The sequence below is a fragment of the Branchiostoma belcheri genome, unplaced genomic scaffold (genome assembly GCF_001625305.1).
Source record: "Branchiostoma belcheri isolate BF01 breed outbred unplaced genomic scaffold, Haploidv18h27 scaffold1, whole genome shotgun sequence".
Classification (NCBI taxonomy): Eukaryota; Metazoa; Chordata; class Leptocardii; order Amphioxiformes; family Branchiostomatidae; genus Branchiostoma; species Branchiostoma belcheri.
The window spans coordinates 5,799,301-5,810,037 of NW_017802379.1; the positions used below are offsets into that span (position 1 = coordinate 5,799,301).

At 43.1% G+C, this 10,737-nt stretch overlaps 1 protein-coding gene and 1 pseudogene across 1 annotated transcript; both read right to left on the reverse strand.

The window, feature by feature from the left end:
• Positions 1-19: 19 nt before the first annotated feature.
• Positions 20-3,447, reverse strand: LOC109467172 (annotated as a pseudogene).
• A 1,393-nt stretch (positions 3,448-4,840) lies between these two features.
• LOC109463991 (red fluorescent protein drFP583-like) lies at positions 4,841-8,504 on the reverse strand. Its single transcript, XM_019760918.1, has 6 exons — positions 8,385-8,504; positions 7,772-7,864; positions 7,289-7,437; positions 6,898-6,997; positions 5,641-5,771; positions 4,841-5,255 (listed from the first exon to the last, which is right to left on the reverse strand). The coding sequence occupies exons 1-6, from the start codon at positions 8,385-8,387 to the stop codon at positions 5,081-5,083; spliced, it is 651 nt and encodes a 216-aa protein (XP_019616477.1). The 5' UTR covers positions 8,388-8,504; the 3' UTR covers positions 4,841-5,080.
• Between the last annotated feature and the right edge of the window lie 2,233 nt (positions 8,505-10,737).

Genomic DNA, 10,737 nt, shown 5'->3' on the forward strand with positions numbered 1-10,737 from the left:
GTTGTCTGCATCATTCTGTATCACAGGCATATACATGTACATGATATGTCACATTTGTTCATCCACCTAGATCAAGATTTGTGGTCTTTATTTTGCATGGCTTTTTCGTACTTATCAAGGTTTTCTTTTTTGTAAGTTCCACAATACACTTGACATGTGTGTAGTTGTAATTTTTGTGAGGTTATAATGTGTTGGATGTTGCCATGTTGCAAAGACGCTGACATCCATTCAAGCTTGTAAAGACTACATACATATAAATGTGTTTGTCATATCATGCATAAGGAACTATATGATATATCATATTCATAACAGAGCAGTTATTACCATAAAGTGATGAGAAAGAATGACTGATACCAGAGAATGATTTCAAGAAACTTTTTTGATTATTGTGGCTATGTAGCACATTAAAGGGTCGTATTGGTTCTTCTTTTTTGGAGTATCTTTTTCCAAACTCTGACCAAGCCTGCTGCACTCCCGTACGTATTAGCCCTTGCACCTAGACACATTTTATACTGTTTTTCACTCAGTGCTGGGTCACAGTGTATCGTGTGAAAGACATGCACCATTCCTGGGTCTACCACCCTCATGGCCCGGATGTCATTCTTCACGAACTTGTCATAAAGGTCAACATCTTCCAACCCCCATCCCTCAATGGTGGTATCGAATCCGCCAGAACGGACGAAGTCGGACTGATAAAGACACACCATTCCAAACCCGTAGTAACGCCAGTACCCGGTATCCTTACTCATCACGTAGTGGCGCATCATTGATTCTTGCAAGTCTGAGATTACTTGGGAATCTCTAGGATGGGAATCCCTGATTGTTGTCATTGTCTCATTGGTCCGTTTGAATCGCGCACGAGTCAGTCCGTTATGGGAAATCAGATGAAGTGAAGTTTGTCGAGATGCTAATTGGTTAACACTGTGAAATGAACTTTGTCGAGATGCTGATTGGTTAACACTGTGAAGTGAACGTTGTCGAGATGCTGATTGGTTAACACTAACGTCATTGCCTACCTCATCAACCAATGGGCTTACTTGATTTGTATGAGCGCTTATTGATTTGTTTCCGATGACTACGCCTGGATCATATTGACTAAATGTGACTGGGAAGTAAGCTTGGTGTCCGCGAAATGTATTCCATCGACATCGTTCCAAAAACTCTGGTCTAAAAACTAGATCCACATCACAAAAGAACAGAAGCGACGTATTGGTGAATACAGACGCTCCCAATCCGAGTGCGACGCCCTTGGAGAATTTACCATCCGCTGGTAAGATCTTAAGATACGCGCCTGGATATTTCACACTGTACGAGATGACCAATTTCCAAACTTCGGCAGTCTGGTCGGGCTGCTTGTAGGCACCTTTGAACAAAATGACCAGAAGTCGAACGTTTTCTTTAGTCTTCAAACACGAATCCTCGTAACTCTTCATGAATCTTCTGAAGGCTTGCAGACGCCCTGCTACTGGGACAATGACATGTATCGTTTCCTTTTGTCTCGTCGTTTTAGTTCTTGTAGATTCGTGACGAGTTTCGTTATTTTTCTGTCTTAAACCCGTCTTGGCACCATCTTCATTCTCTTCCCGTTCTATCTCATATTCTTGGAATACGGTTTGGCTGAATGGTTGCTGTAGGTATGCGTGTTTCCGCACCTCCATGGTGCTGTTTTCTCCTATGTAGTCGTGGCTGACGAGGTCTAGCAGCAGATCCAGCACATATTCAGCCCCGTACAGAGGATTGACCCGCCGGTAGCCGTAGTAAACTTCCCGGTAGTACGCCGTCCGCCGGTCTGTCCGTGCGTTCACGTTGATAAGGTCCATTGCCTGCAAAATCAGAGGAAAAAGAACTGTAAGACTGCATATCATCAGTTGAAATACCCCCTGATACATTAAATGGGTGACACATGCCGTGACAAGACATACATCCTGTCAAATAAAACCTAACAACGACCTTACGACAACGGTGGCTAATGGTAGACTTGATTTATGAAATAAAATCCCCGATCTCTGGGGCAATCCACAGCTTTTAAGTCAGTCTCACGTACAAATATGGAAATTTTTGGTCAAAGATCATCACAATCCAAAGATGGTTTCAGATTAGGATTTTTTGGGGTATTTTTTCGTAGCCATGAACAATTCAATTGTCTTTATCTTAACCGTGTCATCTGCTCCTAAGCCATTTAAGTGATCCACAAAATACCTGTTGTATGACATGTCCAAGTCCAGTACTCAGAGCCATCGGGAACACCTTTGCCGGGAGAGCCACGTCTGCAGTGAAAATCCGTGAGTTTGTGATAAAATCCCACGACAAAACACTAGCGATATCTTTGGGCACGAACTTCGACAAAGAAGGCTGTTTGTCAGTCTTCTCGAAGAGTCTTAGTGACGGTTCTTCCAAGAGGAAAGTCGCGCGACGAATCTCGCGATGAAGTACGAGAGTACGATATCGAAGGTCTTGTGTCTGCAGAGCGAGGAGATTGTTGTGCAGTCGGTACTGATGAGATGGATTCTTGTTTGGGTGTAGAGTTATTGTTTTTCGCATTTTACTCGGGTCCATATTCTTTATACTATCTTCTCCAGTATATGTCTTGTCGTGGTAGAAAATATCCTTGGCTTCATATGACCACGTGCAGGACACTTTTGCGAATCTTCCAATGCAGCGACCGACTTCAACATCCTCGTGTGCAGAATACAGATTCTTCAAGCACCAAGATATATTTGGCACAACTCTGCGCAACGTTTCCCTACTCATTATCATTCCCGGTCCGCCCATGCAAAAATTCTCGTCCGCGGCAAAACCGAGCTTCCCAAACTCACCCTGTTTGCCGAATCCCGGCTGCCCGATGTAGAGAGGTTTACTAGAGTTCACACTCCGAAGAAATTGTTCCAGCTTCTCTCCTCGGATGTACACGTCATCGTCTGCTCTCACAAACCACTCGTACTCATCGAGAAAATGATCATGCATGTATTTCAGCATCAGAAACGACTTCTTCTGTGGAGGATACACGTCTGTCACTCCCCTGAGGAACACAGTTGGGATGTTGACACCTCCATGTCTGCTACCTGAATGCCCCCCGGCCGTGAAAAATTCCACTCTTCCGCGGATAGTCCTAGCCCAGGTCTCGTACACAGCTACAGCTCGGGTACTCAGATATTTTTCCGCCGTCATCACTCCTACGTACACGTGATTCTCCTTATGTTGACCGCCTGTTGCATTGTTTCTTCTCTGTGAGACTGAAATAGAGTCTTGTACTTCATTTTCTCTGCTGAATGTCTCTTCCCAGGCCGATCTACCAAAGTTGTTTTCACACGAGGCCTCTCGTGACAGAGGAGGCAGTGACATTTTTGTGATGACGACAAGCCAGTTGGACAGCAAGAAGCCGAGTAACACACCTGCAAACAAACTCATTCCCGGCTTGGAGCGGGCCAGCCGTCTCAGAGAAGCCATGCCACCGACACTGTGTAGCTACAAGTGGACTGAGACGGACAACACTCAACGAACTGTTTGGAACAGTGTTATATTTGTCTTACCCCCCGACAGTCTCATTTCTGAGGTAAGCAGCTGGCTTCTGTGATTGTGTCATGTTGTTTATATGTAGGTCCGCTAACAAAAAACATGACAGTATCAAATAAAGGCTGTGTCAAAACAAGAAAACTGACTTAGAAACCAGTAATATGACTACGACGATGAGTTTACTTTTTCAATTGTCAATGTAATGATATTCGCATAGAATTTACCACTATTTCTGCGAAGCTAAAAGACTAAACATAATGTTTCCTTGATGGTCATCAGACGTTTCTAGTGGCTGACCTCGTTATATAAACAGAACGTACAGCATTATTTACATGTTTTCCTGATGTCATGTCAATGCTGGTTTGTAAGGATTCCTCCTCTTCACTTGACCTGCAGATTTCAACAGTGTAGGGACCGTGTTTGACTTGTCGATAGGTACATTAAAACAAACGACAGGAGACATACTTAGTAGCAAACAGTGTCATACCTAGTACCTCCCAGTGAATCTTCGAAAAACATACATAGTTGGCAGATTTTACAGTGTTTATACCTCTGTAAAAGGCAGTTACTTATAGGATGTACAAATAAATATGATACTTTACAAATAATAATTAACATGTTGCATATTACATCAAACAATCGTGTGTTTGACTACTGGCCAACATGGTTTTAATCTATTTGTCGCTTGACTGTCTCCAAGGCTCGTAACTCTCTTGTTCACAGTTCTATGCTATAGTTCCGTAGTGTTGCGCTTCAGTACTCTCCAAGCAAAGGTTGTGGGGAAATGATCGTTAGCTTTCTGGTCGTTTTTTTGTCGCTAGTCCAACCCTGTCGGTGGCCGCGGACCTTCTCTGGCTAATGGATACTGCCTGGCCAATTTGATACTGTCTTTTTGCCACCGAGAGGGATCTGCTTGGAGATTAGCGCTTCAGGCACACCTGTTACTGTAGACTGATCCCATAGCCCCGCCTACGTCCACGTGACGGGACATGTAACATCATTCTGTGGTGTGATGTTTGATATAAGTGGATGAACAGCTAAGTAAAAGGCCAACCTTTGATTTTTAATGATTCTAATTAGGTAGTGAATGGACCTTTCTGGTCGAACACCATAAGCCCCGCCCCAACAGTGTTATATTTTGAAGTAGACTTCGTTGAACACATGTCTTCGCCATGCACGTTTTTTTAAAACTTTATACTTAAACCTAATAGATAATGTGACACTTGTATAGTGTTCTATTCATTGCCTCTTGTGTAGAAAAAAAGACACACACACATATTCAGAATAGTAGCAAAGGCCTTTATTTCAAAGCCTATAACGTCTCCGGATTGTTTCAAGTTTGCCCAGCCACCATTTTCGATAGAAAGCCATCACATACACAGATGCGTGCCCAGTGTTTCAAGTGTTTTTAACTACATGTAGGAAACGTTCCGTACTAGTGAATAACAGGTTGACATCTATGAAATTAAATCAGTATGGCCTTAATAGCTTACTACAGAAGTAGAGTGCAATCTATATCAGGATGTTTAAAGCATATACAATCCGTTGCGGGCGTGCAGGGCGCTCCCTACACCTCAGAGAACACCTTCTGCCTCTCCTGCAGGCTGATCTCGCTCTTGGAGCCCGAGATCTCCAGCTGACGGAACACGAACATGGGCATGTTCCCCTTGACGCCCGCGGCCGGCCTGCCGAAGGTGCAGTTGGTCCGCACCATGGCACGGTAGCTTCCGCCGTCGCTGGTGCTGTCAGAGGAATCAAAGTAAACAGTTCAGCAGACTTCATCGTGAGAAACGCAAAGCCTTTCTATAAATTTCAAATGATATGGCAGATTAGCCAACCGTAGTATGCTATCCCTCCCCCCCCCCCAAAGAAAAATGACCGATCCCGGGACGCCTAAAAAGGAGGTTAATGGCAGATATTTCAATCAATCATCCGCAGGCATCATGTTCTGATGCATGGCGACGACAGTCATGCACAGGTCCCTCCCACAGAACTACAATTTTGTTGTGAAATTCTCTAAAGTTGCAATACACTCACTGATGTCTACTGCCCTAGTCCTTTGAGACAACGCCCCCAAAAAAGTTGGTTTCATCTTCCCCGAATCAGATTCTACACCATATGTCTTACCGGTAGGCCCAGTCGATGTTTTCGACCACGGTGTGATCGTCGACACTGGTCAGCTTCGCCACGGACCTATCCTGAGAGGCCAGGGAGTTGGTCATCACGGGTCCGTTGGTGGGGAAACCGCTGCCAACCAGCTGAAACACAAGGAATTCATTTTGTTGAACAACTTGATACTGTATGTCTGTGTATTGTAATTGATGACAAGATTTTTACGTGCACCCGAAAGAGCATCGATATCGCCAATAGTTATGATTTATCTAAACATCAACCCTGAGTACTAGTACCAAGTATCATAAATACACAATTACACTGGTGCCCGTAGGGCGCGTAGTCCGTCTGAGCCCGGGTCGAGCTCAGAAGTCGGGCAGACACTGGATGTCGCCAGTGAGGTCAAAACTTAACGACCCCGTTTTTTAGACCGTAACAAATGTCGATCAAAAATATAAGAAGGTAAACTGATTGTGACCCTGTTCATACCAGACTTACATTTAGCGGTTTCAACCGGTTTTTCAAAAACCCGGCTAAAACCCTTAGCGTTCATACCAGACTTTTGATAACCGGTTTTGAAAATATCCTGTCCGGTGAATATCCTATTAATCGGCCATGACTGCAGTTTGAATAACCGTTCCTCCCGCTCTTCTGATTGTTGTCCTTGGCCTTCTTACTTGTATGCCGTCTTCAGTTTTTTTTTTTACCTTACTGCGGCACAGATCCTTTATCTTCAAGAAATCAGCCTCCTCCAACATTTTTGTTTCGGTAGAGCCCTCGCCGCCGCGCCCCCCCCCCAGCTTTTTCGAATTCGGCGACTCCTGCTCTCCAAACCTAAGTATCAGGAGTGTCTCGTCCGCCGACCAGGTTGCATATGCTGATTCCATCGCAAAATGAAGAGAAATCATGGAAAAACAGTGGAAACGAACTCAAGTTAGTCAAAACAACGCGATCTAAAAAGCTTGCAGGTCGCACTCGGTCAGGATGCTGACCCCGTGACCCCGGAATTATGACGCAAAAACCGGTTCAATAAACCCTTAGCGTTCAGACCAGGTTTTTCGGTGGAAAAACCCCACAAAAACCCTTCAAAAACCACCTCCCGAGGTGGTTTTTCAAAATCGGATTTAAACCCCTAAAAACCGGTTAATTTGCGTTCACACCAGGTTAAATAAAAACCGGTTTTTGAAAAACCGGTTGAAACCGCTAAATATAAGTCTAGTATGAACAGGGTCATGCTACCCTGTCAGGCAAATTTACATTTCGGTGACTTACATGGAAATCTCCTTTGATCTTGCCGCCCTCGTAGGTGTAACGATAGTTGGCAGTCAGAACGGCGCCGTCCTCAAACTGCATGGTACGGTGCATCTTGTACCTGAAGATTACAGTCAAACACAACATCTTTACCGGGTTGATGAAGAGACAGGATGCGTCTCAAAAGCAAGTAGCAAACTTTTTGTTGTGAGTATTCGTCAAAAGGGACTAGTTATGAGAATTATGCTCCTTGTGATAATGAAGGAGGGGAAAATGGACCGCTGTTTTACTGGCCAGGTTTAGAAGTAGTAGTAGTAGTAGTAGTAGTAGTAGTAGTAGTAGTAGGCATCCTTCCCTCTCGAGAGATGGTTTAACATATTTAACGTACAACCAAAAGACGTGTCCGACCTACCCTCCGTCCTTCATGGCGGCCTGGTAAGGCGACGGTCCGCTGGGGAAGGGCAGGTACTGGTAGAACCCGTACCCCAGATGGGGGCCCACGATGAGCGGGGAGAATTGCAGGCCACCTTTGGTGGACTTCACACGGGTCTCCACGGACCCCTGTAAACGGGAAAAAATGTTTCGTAAGACTTGATGTGACACCGTGAAATTTGAGGAAATGATGCTCTTGAAAATGTCATGAAAAACTACAGCTGTATGCCTATTCTAAAGATGGTAGGAAGAAAATTGCAAGGGAACGTATATAGGTAAACTATGCGATAGCGACTTGTGGACCCTTGTGTCGCATTGAATCAAACCCACTAGAACGACGATACTTTGTGTGAATTCATGATGAGATTATATAATATTAGAAGAATGATTCAAGAATCTTCGGAAAACATGAAACGTCACATGCTGCTACAAGTGTAGTATGCTGCAGATCGAGCGCACTTACGTCGTTCGGGTTGCCGCTACCTCCTCCCACCATATCAAACTCCAAACCGTTGATGGAGCCATGGATGTGCAGGTCGTGGCTTGTCGGCATAGACTGGAATGAAATTGCAGGTACTTGTAGATGCCATCAATACAAACGGCTAGAAATCTAACGAGCAGAAGAAGTTTACGTATAGGGCACTATGGAAGATGTGTAAGGCTACCAGGTTATATAAGCAGGGTCGACGGAGATATTGCAAAGCTACCAATGAGACAATTATCCAACGAAAAGAAAGAAAATAGCGCGATTTAGTCACGAAAAGCTTGTAAAGAATGTCATGGACAAATTTCGTTCGACTTTTGAGTAAAGAAGAGCTGAATCTGTAGGATTTGTGGAGAAACAACCCATTGTAACCAAGTACTACACTGCAAAGTGGCAGCAGTATCTTCGGCAGATTGGTTGCTGAAGAAATCTCACCAACAAAACTTCAGGATTAGAGAACGGAGAAATCTAGAAACCTGAAAATTTCACCTCCAACAAACTTGCGACTGGAGCTCATCCCAGTTTGATGTGAACGAAAAAGAATCAAGATTTCAACAACTCTGCAAATGGCTGAATGATCGAAAAGACTCACCATGATTGCGCTGATTGGTGACGATGTGAAGACTGGTGTCGTCTGGAGAATTGAGAGAACTCTGAAAGTACAGCTTCTCGCAGTATGAGCTGCAGTCCTGGAGACGGTGTATTTATTCACTTTTTCAAAAAGGGGAGGAGTTTTAGAAACAATGCACGGAAGAATCAGGTGAGAATCACATGAGTATCATGTGAAAAAATCCTTTTCAGCAACTGCAATCAAATGTAATTATAAAAACATCCACGTTAAGAGACCCAGATGTGTCAACCAATAATGCAAGGTAATTTTTTGTTCTCAAAAAGGCTGAGGGATTTTAGAAACAATGCATAGGACAATCAGGTGAGAGTCACATGAGTATCATGTGAAAAAATCCTTTTCAACAACTGCAGTTTGATTGACGTAATTATGAAAAAATATCATTCCTTCAAATGTCAACCAATACAACGCCTGAGGGTGATCCGGACCGAGTCGGATCTATTCGGCTCGACCGGACAATTTTATCCAAGCAAGTTAAGTGGGAAAAAGGCCATATATAGAGTTTGTTAGAGTTTGTTCACTTAATTTCAGTGAAAGATATTTCTTTTATCCATGCATGAGCATTGCTGTATATAGTTTCCTTCGTTAAAACATTTCCCCTAAAACGTCCAAATGGGCATTTTATTCATGACATCACCTGCAGAGAAACTCTTTGGCATCAAAACGAGCATGGTGTGTGGGACCCATGGCCAGGTCCGTCCAAATGGAAGATAATGTAATGGTGCCTACAAAACATATAATAGAGTACGCCCGAAGAATGACTGTGAAAACAATAAAATAGACAAAACTTACAAAAATTTGTTCTATTATTTCCGTAATTCGTTGAGTGAGCTGTGCATGTGAAATCGTTGGTCGCCTCTAAAAGTTGCTGAGATTTGAATTTTTGGTCGCGCAGAGAGCTCTCCGCGCTCTGGCCAATTTCAGGTCGCAGAGAGAGCGCAGCGAGAGCGCCGCTAAGTGGAATGTAGGTATAAAGAAAAGATAGATTGTTAGGCATCTTGCGTCCCCGTTAGCGGTTTTTACCTACTTCCGATGTATATGTGCCATTCAATACTTTAAAAAAGTTGCAGAGCTGTATAGCTGCTGCCTTCGGTCCAGGTATACATTAAATGTCATACTGTATTTGAGCCTCAAAGAAATGAAAAAGGTACGGTCTTTGAGTTCCTAATACTCACCATTCCCTAATGTTACTTATAGCTCAATTATCAATGATCCATTTGTCACTTTGCGGGGATGGGCTCTGAAGGGATGGAAGGTTTGTTTTAAGTATGTGCCGTGTTTCATTTCAGGACAGTTTGCTTGAAAATAAAAAAAATCTTAGATCTATATATCTATTATCTCTATCAAGCGGATAGGGTCGATTGAATAAGATGTAAAATGAAACAGCCTTCTCGTGGATTGATTTATGCTTCGGCGTTTGTTTCATGGCATAGAACAATTTGACACACATTAAAGGTCTTGAAATCATGTGAGAATCATGTGAGAATTCTTTTACAAACAATTTCTCAAAGTACTCCAATTGACATTTTACATTCTCCAAAAGACAAAGAACGGAGACAAGTATCTGTAGACCAACGCCTCAAGGTGTTCTTCATGACATCAATTCTGACCACCAACACCTACAATACAATATCTTATGATATCTTTATAAACAACTAAAAGAATAACAGAGGACCTTTGATTCACTTGAAAGTGCATCCGACGTCACATATTCAGATTGAATAAGATTTTTTGTAAAAAGAAACAGCCTTCTGGTGGAACGATTTATGCTTCAGCGTTTGTTTCATGGCATAGAACAATTTGACACACATTAAAGGTCTTGAAATCATGTGAGAATCATGTGAGAATTCCTTTACAAACAATCTGTCAAATTACTGCAAATTGACAAATCACATTTTCAGAAAGACAAAGAACGGAGACAAGTATTTGTGAAACAACGCCTCAAGGTGTTCTTCATGACCTCAAAAACGTCCACATCACTCAAACCCTTCTTATGTAACAAGAATTCGGAGATCTCAGACCTCCGTGAAATATCTAGATCTTGTGTGATGGTGACTGTGTCCTCTTCTCATTCACTATCATGGTGTGTCCCAAGTCTTTATTTATCGTAGATGGGAAACAACACCAGCTGCCATGGAACGAAAACAGCGACCCATGGCCAGATGTAGACTTGACTTATGACTTTCTCCCTCTTGGATAGACTGAATCCATTCATATCCATTACAACCTGTCCCAATGACCATGCGGCAATACAGATACACAAGAACACACACAGAAATACCAAAAACAACACCTGAACGTTTCATGGGGATAACAA